Source organism: Panthera uncia, chromosome B1 (assembly GCF_023721935.1).
Source record: "Panthera uncia isolate 11264 chromosome B1, Puncia_PCG_1.0, whole genome shotgun sequence".
Taxonomy (NCBI): domain Eukaryota; kingdom Metazoa; phylum Chordata; class Mammalia; order Carnivora; family Felidae; genus Panthera; species Panthera uncia.
Window position 1 is genome coordinate 49173809 of NC_064811.1, and position 25643 is coordinate 49199451.

Consider the following 25643-nt stretch of genomic DNA (forward strand, 5'->3'; position numbering starts at 1 on the left):
TGAAAATGGGCAATTATGTGGCTATATAGTCTGCTAAGCATCATAGAGTTCCACATTGTCCCAGGCATAGAGCAATTTCATAGTCTTTGTGGAAGTAAAAATATACTGTCTAATACATATTTGAGACAACCTGTGTATTTGGGGTAAAAATCGCATCTGATCTTAGTATCTACAAACTTATCCAGCATATTTAAAGATCTAGGAAAAAAATATATATACATATATTATGATTTGTGTGTGTGTGTGTGTGTGTGTGTGCTTCTGGTTATCATGTGCCTAGGGCATCAATTTAGACTTTGAAAGTGAAGTTTCCTTAAGCTACTATTTTGTTTGTGGTTGATTTTTTTTATTCTTCTCTGTCTTTCCGTCTCCCTCTTTCCCTCCTCCCCTCCCTCTTATTCAGTGTATGTGTGTGTTGGGGGCAGGGGTGATTAGAATTAAATCAACTCCAGTCAAAATGAGTAAATGCTATGTTTGTCTAGAGCTAGAGGACACTGTAGACATTGCTGGGGAATACTTAGAGTATAGTTTTATCTGGAAAGGTGGAATTTGCATAAGCCTATTCCAGTCACAGTGTCCTAACAGATATTTTTGATACGTATATTAAGTATATATTGAGTACACATATATTGAGTACAACATTGTTTTTTTCCTTATCCCCGAACTAGGATTATTAGTTGGTTTTAAACCTGCTTCTGTTAGCTTTTTGTTACATTAAATGCTACTTAGAAACAAACAATTAACAATCATGGGTTATGATTCAGAAAAATTTAGATCCTGGTGTGGCTCTTAATTACTTTTACTCAATTAATTTGCATCTTATTTACATAAAAGAAGTTGGGACTAATAGTGTCCAAGTTGAACCTGATACAGGGACCCATGTTATATGTAATCTTAATATGTTATTTGGGGCAGTGATATAACAACTATAACCTAATAATGATATTACATTTTCTCTGTCACTTCTGCCTGAGTAGGAATAGTGAGTGCAGTTATTCCTCCAAAAAATACCTTTTTGTATTTTGTTTCTTTATTAATCTGTTTTTATTTGCTAGATTTTGATTTATATAGTATCATCTAAATATTCTTTTTCAAGTTTTATTTTAATGGTTAGTTTGTGAAAATTTATTTTAATATGAATACTCTAACTTAAGACATACTTTCAAATCATACAATACAAATTACTTACAGATGCCTTCAACATTTAGAAACTAATTTGCTTTCATAGTGACAGACTTTGTTTATTGTCTAATCCCACAGATGGAAAATTTACAGTATGTTACTAGAAAGAAAGCTACCCTTATGAATAGGATTTATTATTAGAAGTATCTTGCATCTAATGATCACAGTAACCATAGAACAATTGTTGTTTCAACAAAAGATGAGATCATGTATTCTAACGATGTACTGTTTATTTGCCTACCGCGAAGATGGTTAAAATATGTAAAATTATTATGTTGTCTAGTATTATGATCTAAATTTATATAAAGATTGTAAGGTATGTGACTTTACTAAAAATTGTTTTAAATGGACACGTTTTCATGACCTTGATTTTCAGGTCAATCACAAATAACATTCTGTACACTTTTTAGTCCCTTCTAACGAATTTCATCAACTTGGAATATGTAATTATGTGGATGACTGGGTCAGTTTGAAGTATATTTAAAGGAAATAATATTTCATATTGACCAATCATATGTTTAAATCTGGTTGCAAAATCTTTAGTTTTAAAAGTATTTCTTAAAGTTACTCTTGAAGAATGGTATAAAATTTCTTGTGACACCCAGTAAGTTATTCTAATGTTGACTTTGGGGAGGGGGTTAAATTGAATTTATGATTTGAAGTGTGTCCAGCCAGTGATTTCTTCCTTCAGGATATATATTCTTCCTTTCACTCAGTGACTTTAATGGTGGTAGACATCAGAGTGATCTTCTTGATTTCCCACATTAATTCCCCATTCCCCCAAGTCAGAAACTCATTTTATTCTCATCTCATTATTTTTTTGTCTTAGATGCCTGGAGTACTTTAAAATTTTATTTCTTCATAGTATATCTCTGAAGTTCGTCTTTAACCTCCTTCTTTAATCTTGTCTTATTTCCCAGGGTCCTATCTTCCCTGCATTCAGGCGTGTGTATCATATTTAGGTAGGTGGAATCCAAGATTCACCTTTCGAGATAAACCCTTCAGTCACCTCAGCAACATAATTGTTCACCATTATTTAATCGAAAGATTATATTCTCTGTTAAATAAAAATTCTAGGCACTGCATCTTTGCATCTTCATATATTCTAACTTCGCATTCATTCTTAGTTTCTTACCAGCTGGCAATTTTTTGTTAATTTAAACCCCATTTTCCTTTCTTTCCAAGTCAGTTATATTAAATTTCTTGTTTTTGTCTTTAGAACAGTTCTGGCCCTTGAAAACTACAAGAAGTTGTCTAAAAGCTAGTCCTATTTTTACTTTAGGTTTTCTTTCGTATTCATACCACTGCTCAATTCATCAAAAGAATAATTATTTTATAATTCTGTATGTCTTACCATCTATTCTTCCAAACAGGAATTCATCATTATCATCTTTGGGATCCATTAAGAATAAAACATCTACCATGCAGTACAGAACTCTTTCTCAAGGGTTTTTATTTTTTCAAACCATCTTTAATATTCTGTTCTTGCACCAACTTGTTATATCCTATGTATCGGATTACCTGCCTAGATTTTCCAGTGTGATCAACTTGATTACCGTTGGGATTTTATTCCTCAGAATCATGCAAAACCTTGGAAGATTTATTGATAATTTTCAGTTCATGTAATCATTCTTATATATTCTCTTTGGAATTTTGTTATTTGGTCACCTCATCTCTTTAAAACCTTCCATTACATTTGTCCTTTGAATCTGTATATTCATGAAGGGGTTTTTGCAAAGGTTCCCTGTGCGTTTTAAGACATATTTTCTGCTTCTGACTTGTTTGCTACAATGCTACTCACTCATAAATTAAGAATTCCTTGAGGCCGGTACCCCAGGGCAACTATCAAGTTAATTTCCCTGATGCCACTGCCTACACAGTTTGAAGGAGCTTTTCAAGAGCATTAATGTGGTAGTTGAGTATAAAAAGTTTTAAAGAAGTTTAACTCTGATCCAAACTCAAGATTTTACAAATGCCACAGGAGGGTTCATTTATTTGTTCACTTAAATATTTACTATTTGTTCATATCTTGAAGTCAGGCCTCAATCCCTGAGCCTCCCCCAGGTGTATTGGAAATCTCACCCAACTTTCCAGTAGCTCCAACTTCCCAGCAGTGGTAGAAACAATATGTAGCTAGAGTAATCTTCACCTCATATCTCCTACCCACAATCTCTACTGGCCAAACCTTGCCCTGAATGAGTTAGACCATCAATGCCTCTGAAACTTGAGTTTCATCCCAAACTGAAGCATTTCTGAGAAATTGCTCTGCTAGTTCAGTTAATGGTTAAACATTTCCTCTCTTTTTATAGATCCGTATAGAAATTGGGGTATTTTCTGAAATTAGATTTTATTAGGCTTTATCTCATTGTGAATAATATAATTGCATTTCCCATTTTCTTTTTATTTCATTAGTTGAGTTGACATCAGAAATTTCAGTTTAAAATCTAGTTTTGCTAGATAGCTGCTACCAATATGATGTTGTATGAATTATGACAAGTGTCCTATGCCCACCCCTCCTCAGCTGTGGAGTTATTACAAAAATGTAACCCATTGTAGTGGCAGGATTAGCAAAAAGGCATTTCTTCTTTTGAAACAATAGCTTGACCAGCAAAGGTGGATTTTTGTTTCCCCCTACCTCCCACCCTCTGTCTTATCAACCTCCCACAGAAATTAATGCAATTTAGATTTTTATACATGGAGATCTGACTGGTAAAGCTAGATTTATTTAAGCCAAATCTATGTGTTGTATGACTGAAAACTGTCTCTTTTGTAGATGTCCAGCACTTATTTATTAATGTTGATGGGATTCTCCATTCAAGGTGCAGATTCATATTAATCTACACATGCATTCTCAGTAAATTTATGTAATCAGTACAATTATGATGGCCTACGATGATCTTTTCATCAATTTTAGGGGTAAATCTTGGCTCTCAGTGGCACAACTACCTACCGAAAGGCATCACCTGTTAGGGACATTGTTGATACAAAGGGGGAAAGCATCATCAAATAGACATTTGCAAATTGTTGACTTACTCATTGTAGTTTTCATAGTAGTTTTGAGAATGGGGTTTCGATCTGGTGACTTTTGGTAAATTGCTTATTTTCTCAGTGTCTATGCAATAAGGATATAAATAGCACCCTCTTCACAGGGACCTTGACAGGACCAAGTGAGTTTACATATGTTAATTCCTTACTACAGTGCCTGGAACACAAGTACTATTATCATTATTTTATTCAGAAGTTCACTTATATCTTCTAACAAATGAAAACTGATCCTTGTCAGTGCTCTGAGATAATTAGATATAAAAATTCATCATTCACTACTGAAGGTTTTCTTTCCCCTTTTTTTTTTCTAGTAATAGGTAGTCAGAATACAGTAGTTACCTGAATGCCAAGTAAAAGAAATAATAATTTATCTAAAGTGGTGCTACCCTTGAGGCTAAAAAAAAGAGATAAACTAATAAAACTGAATTGTCTATTCTAAATTAGAAGTTAAATGCACATTACATCTGCCTAGTTGTGCTTTCCACTTTTGATTTGTAACCATATTTTAGCATTGAAGCAATAAAGGTAAAATATTTCTTCTCCCTACCTTAGATAATAAAATAAGCAAACACTGTCTTCTCTTTCCTCCAAGCCCTATCCTGCCCTTCAGAAGCTTAGAGAACACTAGTTCAATTCAAACAGTCCTGCTAAATAACCAGTGGTGTAGCAGAGCAGGGATGTGACTCATTCCCATTTTAAAACTCATGTCTTCTCAGAGCCTGTATTGTCTTTCCCGGGAGGTTGATCACTGAGGCAGAAGAAACTTCACAATAAATCACCTGTCACCTCATTAATATTCAGGCTTTTCAACTTATTTTGCTTTTGTGTTTTTAAAGAAAAATGCAAATGAAGATGTGTAAGTGGTGTTTCACAGCAATTAATGATTTCTATAAATTAGAGCGTACTAGGGTGAAACCCTCATACTCATTCACTGCACTTTATTAATGTCAGTAAATAAAATTTGGCTTATATGCATAAAATATGTCATATTTCTCAAAAGCCTTGCTGCTTTGAAGGATTATAAAATTGTTTGTAAATATTAACCAGATCCTGCTATAACTTGACGTCTATTTGAGGAATTTGCAAGAGTTAAATGATGTGCATAGCTAATAAATCAGAGTACAACCTGTATAACAAATTACTTTTTGTTATGAATAAGCATTGTGATATTATGAGTACAAATATAAGTATATATGACATGGATAAAGTTTTCATATGAAATTCACATTACATTTATATCTAGTATTTTTTGACGTTTACATTCTTCGTTTGTAAATGAGGCAACATTGCTTCCTGTGTTAATTCCTTTCCTTTATACATGTCATCAATAAAGACATAATCAGAAAATGTACAAAAAATAAGGAAATCTTCTGTGTTAGGAAAATCAGTTTAATAACACAAAAGTAAAATAGTTACAGGTTGTAAAAGTGAAATGCTATGTCAAATAGATAAGTAAACAATGCTATTAGTATCTTGATTCCTAACTCAAGGAGACCAAATAACTTTCAGAATAAATTCTCCATTACAAAATTAAGTATATTAAATATTGATTTCTACACAATTGGGGCAAATATTCTTGCTATAAATTGTTGGTAGGAACTGAAAAAGAAGACTTTTAAAATGCTTGTCCAGTGAGTCCTTCTTATGCTTTGCTTTTAAATTTGTCTCTTTGATGTAAATCATTTCAATCATAACCATCCAGCCTCTCATAATCAACTCTACAGTAGCAAAAATGGTTTGTATTTTACTACTACTACAACTACTACTACTACTACTATTATTATTATTATAGCTTTTATAGATCCCTTCACAAAGAGAATTCTCTGTGTAGATTCTTTTTTATTATGGTTTATTATCTGACTGCCTTATATATAGTTCGCACTATCTCTTATCTCTTTATTTCTTTTAAAGCTTATTTATTTATTTTGAGAGAGAGAGAGAGAGAGAGAGAGAGAGAGAGAGAATGAGAGAGGGGAAAGGGGCAGAGAGAGAGGAAGAGAGAAAATTCCAAGCAGGCTCAGCACTGTCAGCTCAGAGCCCAACGCAGGGCTCAAACTCAAGAACCGTGAGATCATGACCTGAGCCAAAATCAAGAGTCGGATGCTTAATTGACTGGGCCATCCCCGTGCCCCTCTCATACCTCTTTACTATTAGTCAAACAAGCTGCAGTGAAATACCTTGATAGTTTCTAAATGTAACACTATAAAACATTTCCACTGATTTTTGAAATATTACTTTTGTTTCATCGCTGAAGATATAATTTTTCAAAAAATATATATTTTGAACAACTAAACACACATACTCAACTTCTCTTCCGAAATTGCTGGTATTCTTTTTTCTAATAGAACACAGTATGGCTCTTTATAGTTTTTGATCAACTTGGGATTTCTCTTTTAATGTGTACAGCTACAAATTTGCCTATTGTACACTATTCATTATTCATCCATTGTCTTTATTTCCATGAAGAAGCCAGGTTTGTGAAATGATTCCTAAAGGACAAAATCTAGATCCCAAACAAGATCTATCTGAGCACGAAACCCTATTCATGACAACAAAAATTTTCACTCTTTTCTTATTATGACAGTTTTTCATGAAGCTTGCTAAGATTAGAATAAAGATATTTTCCAAGAATGTATTTCAAAGTGATTTTTATCACTTCACATGGAAATAAGATATTCTTAAAACCATAAGTTATAACATCTTTATTTCTTAATTTCCTTCATGTACCATTGATTTCCTTCTACTTTATTTTGCTCTAGGTATAGTTCTTTAGTGTGGTTTCAGCCTATTCATTTAGTGAAAGAAAAGCTTTAAAACACTGTAAATATATGGAGAAATGGGTTGGCAATACTTTTCAAAACTATTTGGTATGGAATATGCTGATTTGCTATGCATTATTGTCCTAGTTTTAGGACTTAGGTTGCAAGAAGATTTTTATAATCATTGTCTTCTTTCCTGGAAGGCCTCAAGGTACTTTACTGGTAGAATCCTTTAACTTTAATTTTTTATGTTTCAGTAAAAGGATGAATGAACATTTTGGTCAGGGAAAAATTTTGTTAAAAAATCAGGTAAATAGCTTCTGCCTATAATGATTTAGTATTAGAACCAACCAAAGATACAACTTTCCCCAGCTATTTATACTTCTGAATTTGATATTGTCCCTTGTCAGGACAATGTGAAAATGCCTAGAACGAGTAGAAAATCTGTTTGAGTTAACTTCAAAAAGACACTGATGATGTATAAATTAAACTATTTTATGTGCTAATTCCAGTTTTCACAAAAACTATGGACTGTCTTAAAATTTAAAAACAAAACCTGAATGTACCTCTCATCTGGAAAAATATTTCTACTGGATTATAAACATAAAGGTTCTGATGACATAATGTAGTTTATAGCATCCAAAGTTAATTAACAAAATCATTACTTGTTCAAATTATTTTTTCTAAGAAATAGATTGTATTAACTTATATTTGCTACTTTCAAAGTAATTAGAGATTAATTCAATTATATGAAAAATTAAATTGTGGAAGAGGGTTAGCCAAAGAGAGCCCTCATTAGAAAAAGATACTTATGGGGCACCTGGGTGGCTTAGTCAGTTAAGGATCTGACTCTTGACTTTGACTCAGGTCATGATCTCACGGTTCATGAGTTTGAGCCCCACATTGGACTCTGCACTGACAGCACAGAGCCTGCTTGGAATAATCTGTCTCCTCTCTATATGCCCATGCCCCACTTGTTTGTTTCCTCTTTCTCTCTGTCTCTCAAAAAAAAAAAAAAAACACTAAAAAAAGGAAGAAAAAAGAAAGATATAGTACTTAAATTGTCATTACCAATAATTGTGTAGTATCTGATTAAAATAGCTTCTATTTTATTGAACTACATTACATACAGAAGCATATACTTTACATAGCTCAACCTTATATACTGCATGTCATTTGAAAGTAAGTGTTTATCTGATAGGTTCTCCTATGATTTTCCTAATAGTCTTTCTTCATAATTTATCATTATAAGGAATGTGGGTGCTTCAAAAACTAAGATAAGTTACCCATCACATTCATAGGAAGTAATTTATAACCCTGGAAAATCATTGGAGAATTAAGAAAGATTTGAGAGGATACACAGATTGAAAGAAGATAGTTAATCTTGATGTAGACAAATGGAAACAATGTAAGTTTCCTGAAACAGCCTCATTTCTAAGAAGGACAAAATTATGATTATATGATGAAATAAGCCTTCTCTGAACGTTATTAAGAATCTCTTTGTTCATAGATAACTTCTTTGAATTTACTTTTCTCAGACATGTTTTTAAAATGTTGGTTCTAAATTTAATATTCAGGTTTTAGCCAGGATAGACTTTCTGCATGTAAGCTATACAATTTGTTCAATATAGGAAAGTCTGTCAATATAGTACAGAGCATTATACAAAAAGTCAGATTTTTTTCACATTGGTAAATCATTTCCTATTGTTAAGTAGTTACTATATTTTCGTTTTTTTTCTGAAGTGTGTTTTATTAAATGAAAATGCACAAGCTGTGTGTGATTTATAAATAAATATAGCTGTGGAATTGGCTACATACCATTAACAGATATCAAGAGATAATCTGATGTAGAGAAAATGAATTAAATATAGTGTGAATGACAAAGATAAATACTCTTATGCTAAATGCCTTTGATTTACTAAAAAGAACTGTAATTTACCGCTATTTTGCCTGTGGTTAAGCAAACTCAGCTGGTTATCTTTAGGCTTAGTATTTTTTGTTTTCAGTACTATGGAATGTATTCACAAATGTCCAAATGTATTCAACACGTCCCAATTTAACAGCACACAGAAAGATATCCCTTTGATTACAAAGGATGAGTTTTAGAGATGAATGACTGAATAGTATAGGTTCATCATTTCCGTTACAGATTAACCACTTACACTGTTATGCAGCCAAGATTCACCAAGAATTCTAAGTTCCAATTCTACCATATTTGTCTTGAGCTGTCAGAAAACCCAAGATCTTTGAGAAGCTTTGCTTTCAGCTAATTATGTAAAATTATTATATATAATTATAATATGTAATGCAATATATATTATATAATATAAAATATAAATATATAATACAAAAAATTAAACTTTAAAGCTATATATATGTGTATATATATACACTTTAGATTTTAGATTAAAGAAGGAGTTCTTAAAAACAAAATAACAAAGATTATGAACTATAACAAAAAGTAATGTTCTTGCCTCAAAATGTAAACAGTATTCATAACAGTAAGATATTGGGAGAAAGAGTAAACAACATATAACACACAAAATGTTATGCCTACATTGTATAAAGAATGTCTATAAACCAATATATACAGGCAAAAGATAAGAACGGGCAATTCACAGAATGAGAGACCCTTATGGCCAATAAACATGAAAAATGACCCCATCTCTTTGGTAATCAGGGAAGTGCAAAGCATAATAGTAATATGAGATATCGTGTGATACTTGTATGAAATTGGCAAAAATATCAGGCTTACAATACTAAGTCCTAGTAAGAATCTGAGAAATTTAATTTCTCATGGAAGTGTAAAGTGATACAAATACATTTGACAGAATTTTGGCAATATGTTCTAAATTGAAATGTGAGCAATATATGGCCCAGTAACTTGACTTCTAAGTATTTATTGTAGAAAAAACCATGCGTCTGGACAAGAAGACCTATATAATGTCATCTAGCGCAAAATAAAGACAAATAGACAAGGTAATGTCTAGGGTTCCCACATCTAAATCTTTGAACTTCTATATTACAATAGAACAAAACCTCTACATTCAGAATATTTAATTTCGTATTGAACTAACAATAACCCAAATCTGTACTTTGGAGAAAACATATCATTGAAGTCCATGGTAATAGATTCCCAGTGAATGAATTTTCTATTAAAAAAAGCTGAGGTATCTCCGAACCATTTGAAAGAAATTTAATAGGCAGGTTGATTAAAATTTAATAGCAAACTTGTTGGCTATTAAAAGTGCACAGTGTGATAAATCAAGATGTCAGCTCTTCAATTTATGACTTCAGAAAAAAATGATGAAGGTTTCTTGGCTTTCAATAAAATATTTCTTCTTTGACACTTTGTAATTTCATTAATTATTTGAATAAAAACAGTACAAAATATAAAATTATGGTTTCTGTGGTTTTTAAAATTATTTTATATAATTTTTAAGGATAGCATGCAGATTCTTTTAGTTTTGTTAATGATTATAAACAACTTGGTCTTGATTTATATGGCTGTTCCTATTTTATAAAATAAGCCTTTAAAGTTGAACTTACCATTTTTGCACTGTCTGTAGATTGTGTGTGCATGTTGATATTTCATTGTTACACAGAAAAAGAAAAAACAGGAAACAAAGTACTTAAAATAGACAATGCCTATTCAATCAGTTTTCCATAGATGTGCAAGTCTCTTATCGATTTACTTTCATTTTTGTTTCTTTGTGTTATATAAATTAACACATGAATATGAAAATTAAATAATTGACCATTACAGAAAAGTAATGCACTCCTATAAGGCTCCTAATAAAATGTTATCAAAACATGTTTTTGGGGTGCACCTGCATGGCTCAGTCAGTTGCACATCTGACTTTGTCTCAGGTCACGATCTCGCAGTACGTGAGTTCAAGTCCCACGTCGGGCTTGCTGCTGTTAGCCTGTTAGCACAAAGCCTGCTTTGGATCCTCTGTCCTCCTCTCTCTGCCCCTCCACCCCTTGCAAAAATAAATAAACATTAATAAAAAAACATAATTTTGGGAGAGGATGCTAAAAATATTCAAACATCACTGTGTAAATATGTTTAAATAAAATCACCAGAGTCAGGTGTGACCTTGAACAGATTATGAATGTCTTTGGACCTGTTTCTTTATGTAGTAAATGATGGTAGTAGATTAGATAATGTTAAAACCTTATTCACTTCTAAATTCTGAGTTATAACTTTCTTCCATTATGTTATACTGCAATTCATCGGGTAATACCTACATACATAAGATGTGTGGGGGGTCCTTCTGATTCATTTTTTCCAGTTTTCTTCTTTGTATTAAAGTTAACTCACTAGGGGCACCTGGGTGGCTCGGTCGGTTAAGCGTCTGACTTTGGCTCAGGTCATGATCTCACGGTCCGTGAGTTCAAGCCCCGCATCGGGCTCTGTGCTGACCGCTCAGAGCCTGGAGCCTGTTTCCGATTCTGTGTCTCCCTCTCTCTCTGCCCCTCCCCTGTTCATGCTCTGTCTCTCTCTGTCTCAAAAATAAATAAACGTTAAAAAAATTTTAAAATAAAGTTAACTCACTAAAGAAAAAGGCTTACCTTTTTTATTTTTTCTTTATGCCAGTTTTCTTAGCTCTTTGAAAAGGAAATCAAAGCCATAGGACCCTTTCACCAGAAAGAAAAGCAGTCATGTGTGGGTGCCCAACTGGCTTCACAAACATGCACCTAAACCATTTTACATACAATTTTAAGGGGGTCACAACTTGACCCCTCCATCTCCTGGTAAAAGACCCTTTGTTTAACACTCAAGTTAGTATTTTAACTCTGTAGAAAATACCGTCACTAATGAAGCTATTTTTTACTTGTACAAAATGAAGCCTCCGTGATGGGCCAAAATTATGTTCTGAAGACAGAAGCACAGAGGCATTATCCAGTAGTAACTTTGCTTTATTTATAACTCCAATTGATATGCATTAGTCAGTCCATGTCATGGAAATGGCTTCATAAAACAAAAAATACGTCGAATCAAGGGAGAGAGAACCATGAGGGGATGGAATGGAGGACAAAACATATTAAAGAAGAAAGAATTATCCAGGTGAAACTGTTTTATTGAAATAAAACAAACAAAAAATTTATCATCCTATATATTCATAAATAACAAGAATTTGAAAATTAGACATGTTGGTATGAGACTCTCAGGAATGGGATATTCAGTTGGTTCGTTAGAACACCAGGGTCTAGAACTATACACCTTTGCTTGTCCAATAAGACAAATAAGAACGAAAGTACATTTAAAAAAAAAAGTGAGGGGCAGAGCAGAGTGACAATTCAAGTTATTTTAAGAGCTTTTCAGAGTACTGTGGTTAGCCTGCTGTCAAGAAGAAACGTTTGAAAATGTTTCTGAATGATATGATATGGATTCAAGTGGGATTCAACTGTCATCTTTTTTCAGATCTTTTTTTCACTTCACACTTTCAAAGCCTGCAGCTCCAGCTCCTTCAGTTTTCAGGCCTCAATTACGTGTATCACACTGAACTGGCCTAGACAGTGTTGTCATTCAAGGCCTGCCCGAGTCAAAACACCTATTTTATTTTCATAATGAAAAAAATACAACACTTTTGTGGTAAACCTGTGCATTTGAAAAGGGTGTACTCATTATTATCCCATTCAAATTTCACTCATTCAGAAACTTTTATGTCTATCTCTATCTTCAGGTATAAATAAAGTAAAAAAGACTCTTCTTAAAATGACTTATGATTTTACACTTCATGTTTTTCAGTAGGTTTGGGATCTGACTTGCAAATAATTGTCAGAAAAACTTCCCTATGTTTTTCAGCATGGAATATGAAAATCCCTTTTTGCTTTGTATCATGCTTTTACTAGAAATAAAGATCTCTTGGTTAGCTCTCTGTTGACAGTTTTGTTGACGATTCACATATATTGAAAGTCAACTTAATTCCTTTTCCATGGTTTTATTAAAGACCTTACCCTTGTTTCTGACAGCAAATAGGCAGTTTTGACTAGACTGTACCCAGGATTTAGTGTGTCAGATAATTAAGAAACAACTATTTTTATATTACTGCTTTGAGGTTTTTACCTTGAGCTTTTTTTTACCCAATTTGAGCTTTTTATTTTAAGTCACAGTAGGTTGTGCTGAGTTTTCCCCCCGTCTTGTCATATTATCTGCAGCTAGTATTCAAGTAGCAATTTGTATTTCCAAATAATTACATGAGTGTTTTTTTCCTGCTTTAAATATACCTGGTATAGTGTTAGAAGGAAATAAATCACATTAGGAATTAGACAATTGGCACTTGTAAAAAATTTACTCAAATTATAAAACTGCTCATAATTGGTAAAATGACTTGTGTTAGTTTGTTACATTAAAGATGCCATAGATTTCACATGGGCTTTTTTTCATTATTTAAGCAAGTATTTACCAAGCTCTGGGAACTATTCTAGACCCTTGGTACAGAGCGGTAATAAAACCCAGTGTATTCCTTGTTTTTCTGGCGTTTACATTCCAATGAAATTTGTACATAAACATTCTTTTCCCATATGTAGTGTTGTAACTATCTTCTCTACCCAGCAACATCAGCTTATTTGTGTCTTCAACCTGACTAACCAGTAAGCTTAACTTTTTAGCTGAAAAACAGTGACAGATGGTCTGTAAACACCGATCTTCTTGGAAGTCTGCAGCAATTTCATAGCTATTAGAAGGGAAGTTTACAAATCAGAAGTTAGTTGGAAGGAAGAGGAAGAGACAGGATGGACAGTACCTTGGAAAATAGTATCGGAATTCAAAGTGACCTGGGTAAATTGGGGAAACAGCCAGAAGCAAACAGAATAGGCTTCAGCTAAGACAAGTGAAATGTAGTGCAGCTATGGAAAAAGACAAATGTAACTTTGTACACAAAAGACCCAAGAAGACAGGTTCTGTACAAGTTTTTAGTTAAGAGATCTAGGCATTGGCAACAAGCCAGTGTTTTTGACACAGGGCCACCTTTCAAAGGTACAATTGAAATGCATAAATGTGAGCATGGACTGTAGGAACCATGCGAAAACACCTTATCGCACTTGTTTGGAATGGCAACAGGAAAAACAGCCTCTTGCAAGATTTGAGTGTCCATAAAATGATGGAAAATGATTGCCTTCTAACACTAGGGAATCAAACCACAGATAACTGGTTACTCAAACATATCCCTCATTCTTTCAAACCAGCAAACCCATAAAGCTTATCCACAACTTCATACTCTGCAAAACTCTAATGATCAAATTTGATATCCTATTCCTCAGTTCCTGTTACTGAGCCCTCACTTATATTTTAACTCAATTTTTAGGGTTAAAGTCAGTTATAGTGACACTAATTAACTTGATTTCAAATGGGGCATAAGATGTAAAAAGGTGAGTCATCATAAAAAAGCAACTTTAACCAGTGATCCTTCTTCTATCAGGAAAAAGGCTCTTAATACCAAGGATAAAGAAGAAAATGTATTTTGTTGGAAAGTTCTAGATTATTTTTATCAGTATTTGTGTGGTTTTAGATTTAAAAGCAGGTGGATCTTAATTATGACTGTATGTCACTCATTGTGACTATAGATCTGTACCTGATCTGGGTTACACTTGGTTTTGAGGAAGCTACCTTCCAAAGCCACGTGGCTGGGACTGAATATTGTTCCATTTAGTCAACATTGTATCACTCCATGGCTGTATACCAATAGCATTTCTGTTATTGTTGCTGGACTTTCCAGATTAGCAAGAATTGACAAATAAAAAAAAACTCAGTCTTCCTACATTAGTAATTTCACTAATAAGAGTGTCTTTAGGTATATTCAAAACTTAGAACACACTTAGCAAAACTAAAAACAACTTTATGCTAGGAAAGCTATGACCAGATGGCCTATCTATCAAAAATTTTGATAGCTTCATTAGAATTCAATTACAGAACTCCATTTTTGTGTGATTAAATTGTTTGTTCTTATATTTTTAACCTTTAAATAAACTGAATGACAGCCAGAAAAAATATTGAGTCACATGCTTTTTGCTTATGTTTGGTTCTTCCTAACTCAATTGTTTCCTTATTTTAAATCACAGAGCATATTCTTTTACATTGGTATAGAAAAATATATATACATATAGAGAGAGACAGATATGACAAAGGAATATTTTCTTTGGCAATCTACGTGAAGCAAGTGGGCAGAAGTAGCATGCAATCTTCCCAGCTTGTTTGTTTTTTAATCAGTTCAAATTAAGAAATATGTAGTAATGAAGGAAAATATATAGAAATACAGATATAGGGCGCCTGGGTGGCTCAGTTGGTAAAGCATCTGACTCTTGGTTTTGGCTCAGGGCATGATCTCGTGATTTGAGTTCAAGCCCCACGTTGAGTTCTGCACTGATAGTGTGGAGCTTGCTTGGGATTCTGTGTCTCCCTCTCTTTCTGCCCCTCCTCTGTTCGCACTCTGTGTCTCTCCGTCTCTCAAAAATAAATAAACATTTAAAAAAAGAAGAAGAAGAAGAAGAAATACAGATAGATGCTCCAGCCATAAAGATCTAACCCTTATTTGATCTATGAGGGAAAATAATGAATTTTAGCAATTTTATATGTTTAGGGTTTTTACCCTAGTTCATTTTAAGTTGTTTACACCTTTCATTTTCTGTTAAAATTCTTAGAGTAATTTTAGAAAGTAATTATTTGTATTGGAAGGCTAGAATTGTAATTGTATTGTAACTTGAAGGCTAGAATAATAAACATTAGTAGCAGGTGCAATTTACAGGTAGTTTGCTTTTTTAAAATGTTGTGCAGGCCAAATCTGGTCTCTAACAATCATAAATTTGTGTAACATCAACGATACACATGTTTAAGATGTATAGTATTCTGTTTCTTATCTGAATGGCACAATAGCCAACTCTTTGTAGTTTTTCTTGCTGGTATTCTATATATTTATCAGTGGGAAGTGACATCCTGATTGATCCATTGTACGATAAAGTGGAGATCTGCCGTCTCACTCTGTTAAAAACATTTAAATGTGTATGTTGTACAATTTCAGCAAATACTCATCGAGCATTTAATAAGTGGAAAATTTTGTGCTACTTCTGTGCTAGTTCTGTGTGGAATGTGTAGGATGCAAACACATGGCTTATTTCCTGAAAGAATTGTAACCTTCCAGTTTTATAAATCCGACAAGCTATATTGTACTTTAAATCTAGAGATGTTCACTTACCCAATTTTGAGGTTAAAATATCTGTTATTTGGGGTGTCTGGCTGTCTCAGTTGGTAGAGCATGCGACTCTTGATCATGAATTCAACCCCAACATCGGGTATAGAGCTTACTTAAAAAAATAGATAAAATAGGTGTTACTTGATTGATAATTTGCTATATAACAAAGAACTATGATTTTGAAAAAAAATAAAATAAAACTACCATGGCCAAGTTTTTTCTTCTCATTTTTTGCATTTTCTATGAATAAATATTTTTGTTTCATTCAATATAGATTACTTATTTTGCGATAACTGTAGATTCACTTACAGATATATGAAATAGTGAAGAGATTGTGTTCCTTGTACCCAGTGTTCTTCAATAATACCTTGTAAAACTATACTACAAAATCATGCCAGAATATTGACCGATACCCAGCAGTCTTGTTCAGATGTCTTCAATATTACTTATATTTCATTGTATTTGTGTGTGTGTGTGTGTGTGTGTGAGTGTGTGTGTGTGTGTTTAGTTCAATGCAATTCTATCTATCAAGACTCGGTTTGTGTTATACCAGCATAGCCTACATACAGAATAGCTCCATAGCCACAGGGAAGCCTCATGTTGCCCATGTATGACCATTTCCACTTCCCTCCCCCTTGCATCTTTACCCCTGTCAACCACTAATCTGTTCTCCATTTCTATCATTTTGTCATTTTAAGAATCTTATGTATATCTATATGGAAATATATTATATATATATATATATATATATATGGAATCAGTTAGTACATAACCTTTTGGATTGTCTTTTTTACTCTGTATTATTATCCAGAGATTCATCCAGTTTGTTGTATCAATAATTGTTCTTTTTTTAATTAATGAATAGTGTTTCCTGGTAAGGATGTGCCACAGATTGCTTAACCATTCACCAGCTGAAGGATATCTGGGCTGTTTCCATTATGGACTATTATAAATAAGGCTGCATGAACATTCATGTATAGGTTTTTATGTGAACATAAATCTCCATTTTATCTGGGATGAATGTCTAAGAGTACAATTGCTGGGTGGTATGGTAATTGAATGGTTACTTTTATAACTATTTTCCAGAGTAGCTATACTATTTGACATTCCTCCAGCAAAGTAGGAAAGATCCAGTTTTCTTCACCCTTGCCAGCATTTAATGTTGTCACCATTTAAATTTTAAGTGTGTAGTGATGTCACATTGGTTTCTTTAATAATTTTTTTTAAGTTTATTTATTTTTAGAGAGAAAGAGACCCAGCACGAGTGGGGGAGTGGCAGAGAGAGATGGACAGAGAATTCCAAGCAGGCTCCACATTGTCAGTGCAGAACTCGACACAGGGCTCAAACTCATAAACTGTGAGATCATGACCTGAGTCGAGATCCAGTCAGATGCTAAAACAACTGAACCAGCCAGGCTCCCCACATTGTGGTTTTAATCTGCATTTTCTTAATAGCTAATAGCAATTCTTTTCATGGTCTTGTTTGCCACCTGTATATCCTTTGCTGTAAAATGTCTTTTTATGTCTTTGGCCCATTTTCTAATTAGATTGGGTTTTTTGTTGTTGTTGTTAGTTTTTTGCTTTGGGTTGTTTGGGTGTTTGTCTGTTTGTTTGTTTTTACTGTTGACTTTTAAGAGTTCTTCCTGTATTCCAGATACTAACTTTTCTTGGATTGCAAATATTTGTAAATTTGTTTGCAAATATTTTCTCCTGGTCTACTGATTGTATTTTCATTCTCTAATGTATATACTGAATTAACAAATACTTGTGTTCAATCTGACTATCCTCATACAATTTGTATTTTCCTCTCCTCAGTCACATTTTCTTTCTTTATCATCTAACATAAACATGCATTCTGCCTATCATTTTTTACACATGGCCTAATTATGTTTAATAAAACTATTCCTCTGATATTTTGCTTTTTTTTTTGGTTAAACAATTTTGGAGGTTGGAGGTTGCAACTCATACTAATGATATATTAGGCACTAGGTACATCTATTTACAAAGAGATGAAATAATTTAGCTTTCTTACTTTATGTGCCAAAGTTCAAACAACCAGTTGGAAAATGGAAAATGGAATTATATATATGCTGGATATTATGAAGTCAATACTTTATTTGAAATATTTAAAATAATATCCATATGATTATTAGATTTGTAAAATCACCTAATTAGTATGCTTACTACAGTGTACTAACGAGAGTGATTATATCTTATTTTGATGTAAGGGATTCCTTTTCTTAGAATTTTAAGAAATGTCAAATTTTTCTGTTGTGTCCACAACTGCTCTCCAAATGTGTGTTTTATTGTAAATGTTGCCTTTTATTCTTTTTTACTTTCATTGAAAACAACCCAACGGTTTCTGTGAATGAGGGAATGTTTTGTTTATTTTGGCTTTTCTTTCCGTGTTTTAAACTTTTTTTTTCAGCTTTTGTTTTGTGTTTTGTTTATATGGAAGACTATATTTTGCTTTCATTTTTTTATTTTTTATTTTTAGCAAGCATGGGAGTATACTCTTGCTTATACTTTGGGAAAGAGAACACCCTATATATGGCTTAATCAACATCATAAACCATTTTCTTTCTTTCCCATTGACTCTTGGATATGTGCATTATTGGAAACATGTGTGCTTTAGTGGCATATATTTTTGAGTCTAATTAGCTGCCTGCCTGTAATCAGGACTATATCAACTGTTGTCATTCTAAATGTTTCCTTTCTTTTTTTCAAACACATTTGCCTGATTGACCTTTTTTTTTTTTTTTTCTCTGTCTTTCTATGGGGCTGCTCCAGGAGCCATGGCTAATCATCTTATAAGCAATGCTCTGCTTCGTCCGCATGGTACTAACAATCCCTATAATACATTGCTTGGGGAACCGGCGGTCTGTAACAACCCTTCTGTCAGCATGTACAACGCACAAGGTGTGCTGGAGTTTATCTTAATTTTTTCAAGTGAGAGTCCCATTTTATGTAGCTTTTATGGCCACATTCTATTTTGCATTCTTTCCACTGCCTTTTCTTTCTTTTGGAAGCAGACACACAGACTCCCTTTGCCTTCCACCCCTCTTGGTGCTTTTATTTTCCATTTTCCTTAGGTTTCCTTTAGTAACAAATGGTTTCCCTCCTTCTGATAAACAAATGCTTAATTCACCAATACGTGTTTGTTTCTCTGTAATGTTATAAAATGTATTGTGTCGTGTCAGTGCTTGTCTTGTTGTTGATTGATTTCTATATTAAACACCCATGTATGTATTTTGAGAAATGAGAATTTGCCTAAGGTAAGTAAAATAAAGAAAGACTTGATTTGATAGTCTTAATGGTATAAGATCAAGAAAGTAATCTTTGTTATGCCATGAAGAATACTCTAGGTGCAAGGCATCAGTACTGTTGAAAGCACTTAGATCAGCTCCATGGAAAATTACATTGAGCTAAGCCACGGAGAAAAGATCCATTCCGTTTGCTATTGAACTGAACAATACCAAGTTAGGTTCCACACTAGCTTGCCATTGCCTGTGTGAGTGACTCAGGACAGTCGGGATTTTTTTTCCTGCTGTGGCTACGTGTGAAAAACAAAGCTTTGGGATATGGTTCTTCTGAATGATATGAAAATTTAATTACTTTAAATGATATAAAATTTTAATTACATCCCAAACAAATAAGCATAAATCTCTTTAAAACCACTTACAATATGAGTGTTTGGACAGGCATTACCTTCTCTAAGAATAAAGATGTACTGGGGCACAAGAAATTAAAACAATTCATATCATTTGGAAGAAACCACAGGAAAAAAATTAGTCAAATAAAACTTTCCTAAAAGAAAAGTCCTAGTTAGGGATCCACTTATGTAATATTATATCTGAAAGAAAATTCACTATAACAGAGAGACTTAAAAGTGGTTGTTTGAAGTTGGATGTGACAGATTAGCAGTATATTAGCTTTCCTAGGCAATTCTGAATAAAATTTCTATTATTCTTTATGGGAATCTCTGTGTTTTCTTTTCCTTCTCAGTCAGAGATAAAAGATTAGTGGCATGAGTGTGTAAAACTTGGTGTGAGTGGCCATCCCATGAAAGTTTGCTTGTTGCAGAACTGAAATTGGGTGTCTAAAACCTTCTGAGTTTCCCAGATACCTTGCCAGGGACAAAGGATGATTTTAAATTATTTCAAAATTTCTGAAGTCAGTAATACAGAGTGACTTCAGGAATATGCTCAAACTGTATCTCAGTAGGATGAAGTAATTAGCGAATTTTTGAATTATCAAGTTTCAGAAGGCCTGCATGTCTAAGAATCAGACTTTGAGAATCAAAAGCAGGGATAGAGCTCATGAATTCTCTTCACCACATTGCTGACATTCTGTCAGCCTGTGCCCATTTCCTTTAATGGGGCCCTTCTCCCCTCAGGATTTCATACATTCAGTTGTTGAAATCCTCCATTTGTTATGTATATTTTTTCCTTCCACTGAGCTGAAATTTGCCTCTGACCATGATACTTTGATTTGCCTTCTAGAGCAAGGAAGAGCAAAGTATTCTGCTTTCTGTGTCAATCCTTTTAAATACTTTGAAAGCAATTGATCTGGCTTCTTTGAGTCCTCCATTTCCCCAGTAAAACCACCCCGGTGCCATCAATACGAGATAGTTTCTGGATCCTTCCTGGTGGTTCCCTCTCTAAATTGTCTCTCCTCTGTCAATGTCCCTATTTTATTGTGGCCCTCAGTGAAGTGTACATAACACTTGTTGTATATTTCACAACATAACAAATGTGGCTTAACAGAACAAGTCAGCAGACCTTATACAGGCTGGGTTTTTTTTGTTTTTTGTTTTTAAATTAGGTTAAGTTACAGATAATTGTGTCATTATAAACATTTTGCAATGTGCTGACATCTTAGTACGTTTTCAGTGATGTTAAGTGAAGATTTATACCATATCTGCAAATTAAATCTATTCTACATTATTCACTTTACGCAGAGTTGGAAAAACACTAAAAATTGTTTTACTTATTGAATATTGTTTCAGAACATGTAAAAATTTAGACCACATTTTGTTTAGCTTTTTTGATTATTCAGATATAATTTCTAATGTCTTATGTAACAAAAAACTAACAATTATTAATCTGTATGTCTTCCCTAATTCAATATCTGCTTTCTTGTCCTGTTTTATTTTTACTGGAATCATAAATTAGGCGATTTTTCTAAGGATGGAACACTATTGTAAACACTCTCAAAGTGAAATTCTGTAGATGCGAATTTAAAGTAATACCATATACATATAAGGTTTTATTCCTGTGGAATTTATTACTGGATATTGCTATTACGATGATCAATAAATACACAAATTCTTCTGAATGGGTTTATTGTTTTTCCCAGCAAATTAAATAAATACTACTGACTTTTCTTAAAAACAAGAGCAAACAATTTTTATTAATGTTTCTCAGAGTCAGAGGTGAAATTATTTAATGGCTTAATGTTTTAATATTTTTTAAGATATTAAACTATGGTAGTGCTTAAAAACATTCTTTTTACCACTGACCCCAAATAAATCTTAGTGATTGTCATATTGCTACTAATCTTATGCTTTCAGATGAATGCACTTAATATTCTTACTGGCAAGGGGAAATCTTACATGAAATATAGGTGGCTCGGTATGTACTGGAGTGGTTTATGTTGAAGTACCACTTGGTTCTGTTCTATTGGGTCTTCTAATTCAGTTGCACTAAGACCATCCAAGCAAAGGAGCATTCAGATATAAGTATCCATATTTGTTTGTAATGCCTTTATTTAAAATATGTAGAGATGTGTTCATAGAGTTACTGAAGCATATAGAGTTAGGAATAAAGATGAATAATATGCTTTTATTATATTGGATTGAGATTCTATCTGTGGACATTTTTGAAAACTTCATGCATTGTATTTCTGGACCATTATATTCTTATCAGGATTAGAAAATTCAATTTTTGCAAGATAAATCTTGTTATAGATTAACCTATCAAGAGAGCATATAGAGCCAAAGTCATGATTTTACAAAATAATTTACATTTTAAAGTAACTAATTCTACCATAGAACTTAAAGAAAGACATACCCTTAGGACAGGATATAATGAAGAATACATGATAGGTGGTAAGAATACAAGATTATATTATAAAATATATAAATAAATGTTCTATGATGGCTTCAAAGCCTAAGGCAGGTGGAAGAACTAGATAGTAGGGCACAGAGGAAATCTACAAGATTTTCTTTTTGATTTCAGTTCTTCCACTGTTAGCAGGGTGGAGTTAGATAAGGTTCAGCCTATTTTGGCTGGAGTTCCCTCATCTCTGAGAAGCAGGAATTGAGCTTCAGTTATCTCTCATAGGCTTTCCAGTTCTAAAATTCTGTCATTTAAGGAAGGAGCCATAATGAGCTTACAAACGATTTGCATCTGTTAGTATACTGGTTTGGCTCTTTATTTCAAATTATTTTTTCTAAAGCTATTTTGAAACTTTATTAAGAGAACCTTCCTCTCCATCTTGAAATAAAGTCAGTCTTTTTTCTGAAAAGCAAATCAACTTTTAAGTGCAAAAACCATCTCTTAAAGGAATGGTGAAATTCTAACAAGCTGGAATCTCCTGAAACGATCTAGCCCAATGAATTTCCTGGTTTTGATTTTAGGATGATTTAACCTTCCTGTAAACAAAATCAGCAAGAGCCGTCCTTCATGACCTGATTAAAATAGGAGTGTTTTTTAAAAAATAATTTTGCCAGGATTGTTTTTTAAAGGATCAGTTCTAAAAATGTTTGATTGCATGATTGTGCAAGAATCCAGAAGAAAACCGGACACTGATGGTGGTATTTTTCTTCCCCTCCTGTTGTCTTGATACAGAATAACAGTTGGATTTAACCATTTTCTTTTTTCAAAGTTTCACGACTTTTGAATATGAGCTCCAGAAATGACAGTTCTGATCAGTATTATTCACAAATGATAAGAAGCATTTGGATAGTTATAATGGGGGAAATATAACCTTTTTACGTGGAAAAAAAAGATTCATAAAGGAAAAAAGACACAAATATGGAAACCTACAACTGTGTTTTTTTCCTCTGTGTACATGCTAAAGATTTTATTTATAATTTTACTGAAAATTTTTAAAATTAAATAACATTTCTTAGAAGCAGGTATGTTCAAACATACATACACGTAAATATATGCAATATTGAAATGCAGTTGTGGGAATCGTCATGGCTTGCCTTCAAATCTTTACTCTCCTTGGTTGGTGTGATAATCTTAACTTTAAAATAGATGTGTTTTTGTTTAAAATTTGTTATAAACTGTAGAAACGCTTATTAAAGACTCATTTTATTAGCATGTGTTAAGGGGGGGTTCTTATTTTCTGACTAACATTTCAGTATTTTTAATTATGATAAACCATGTAACACAGACTCATGAATTTGGGGGCAGTGGAAATTATTTCCTTTGACTCTTTTTTCTGCATATCATCAATTTGCTTTTTACTCATGTTTCTTCTACTGTCGCTGTAAGCTTACTTGTTGTTTTTTCTTTCCTTTTCTTCATGCTGTCGTTTAGAGCCCTACAGAGAGACAAGTATGGGAGTAAAGCTAAACATTGCATATCAAATGTAATTTTTTTTAGTTCACTTTTATTGCATCACATATAGATGATGTAGTTATTAAAAACAGTTCATCTCACAATTTAAAAACTAAAGAGCCTATGAATCGACTTATATAAATTTACGTTAATAGAGATTAGACGCTTTTGTTGTCTGATTCTTTTACTGTGTCACATAATCAACATAGTTGTTAAGTCTCATGTAATGTTTGTGTGAGTTAAATTGTTTTTAAATTAAGCATTTATTTTTGCTAAGTAATTCATAAGCTTTTATTTTTTATTACTACATTCCATCATACACATATATGTCACATGCAGCATATCCACTTTATTTTACTATGGTTGTTTCCGACCTGTACCTAATGCATTGACAACGGAAGTAATACACACGTTTCAATGCATCAGTCACTCAGCCATAACCATCATGCATACCATGGCAGCCTCCACAGCAGCAATCACCCATCACATATGGCCCTTTAAAGAACATTTACTTTTATTTTTCTTAACATTGTGGATTTGTCTACAAGATATCTTATAACATGAAAATAAATCGCTTCACCCTATGTCTGTGATGGCTGCTTTTTAATGAATTTTATGCATTGCTGTCTTTAGAAACTGTTACTTGAATACAGAGTATGCAGCAAAAGTCCATATATAAATTGATACATTTGGGACACTTTATTTAAACCAGCAAAGAAGGAGTTCAGTTTTGATAAACATAACTGCATCACAGATATAGAATGAATGTTATATTTTCACAAGTTAGCAGTGTATTGAGAAGTTTAATAGAATTCTTCAATTAATTGTTCTGTAAAGAAATATCCTTTCTTACTTATGAGTATTGGTTAAATGTTTGTGTTTTATTTTCTTTCGTGGTTGCATTTGAACTGATTTTGGAACTATTATAGATTCTTGGATTTCTGTTCATTCAAGAGAATGCAAAAACCTTGAAGAAGCACGTGGTTAAATTTTATTTCACTGCAACTATTTCTTCCCAGAATAAAATGTTCAATCTCTTTTAAATTCAAAGTTTAATATGCACACAAAGTCATCACTCATTATGACATGGAATCTTTAATACTGACACTATGTTTTTAGGAATCAGATACCTGTGTCTTTACACATTCTTTTGTAGTATTACCTAATGACCCTAAATAATCGCTAATGGGTTAATATGTAGAAAATGATATTAGAAAGTAAATCTAAATATTTTTGTTTTGAAAGTTCCTAGATGCATATTATTTTGATGTGCCATTTATTTGACTAAGCATTATTTCATGACTACATCATTTTGACAAATTTAACATAATCCTTTTGTGGTTTTGTGTGTAGGAATTATGTTTAATCTTGCAAAATTATATATCAAATTATTAGAAGCTGCTTGATTCTTTCACTTTTGACCAGAATATTCAAAGTACCACACATGAATTATGTTAATATTATGCCTATTTTAATGTTAAAACAACATGTAAAATTAAAGGTAATGAATTATTAAATTGACTTTGATGTGTATAAATTGAAAGCTATGAATGATTACACCAAAATTTTGCGTTATTTTTTTTCTAAGTTATAACCAAATATGTTTCAAATAGTATCAGGCAATGTTTGTGTGGAAACTACAAATTTATAGGTTTTTTAAATTGTTATTTTAAAGAATTATTTTAGATACTTTTCCATTTATAAGGTTCCTATCAATTGTCCCCGAGTGTATATAGAAATGTGTACATATAGACTTAATAGTATGTTTTGTTTCCAACCATTTTATAATTGATTAAACGTGCTAGCAATTTATACATACTTCATAGTCGGATGTTTCTGCCTTTGTGTTTGTGTGTGTGTTCTGTGGCCAAATGGATGTAAATGTCATAGTG

At 32.8% G+C, this 25643-nt stretch overlaps 1 protein-coding gene across 3 annotated transcripts in view; it reads left to right on the forward strand.

The window, feature by feature from the left end:
* The window catches only part of ADGRL3 (adhesion G protein-coupled receptor L3), an 827678-nt gene that overhangs the window by 795389 nt on the left and 6646 nt on the right, over nucleotides 1-25643 (forward strand). Inside the window, exons 23-24 of one of the 3 annotated variants that reach the window (XM_049630539.1) lie at nucleotides 18971-19099; nucleotides 23731-23748. The exons of the other annotated variants lie outside the window; for them this stretch is intronic. Of the exons in view, the coding sequence (XP_049486496.1) occupies nucleotides 18971-19099; nucleotides 23731-23748 (147 nt within the window). The remainder of the gene's footprint in view (nucleotides 1-18970; nucleotides 19100-23730; nucleotides 23749-25643) is intronic. 3 annotated transcript variants of the gene reach the window in all.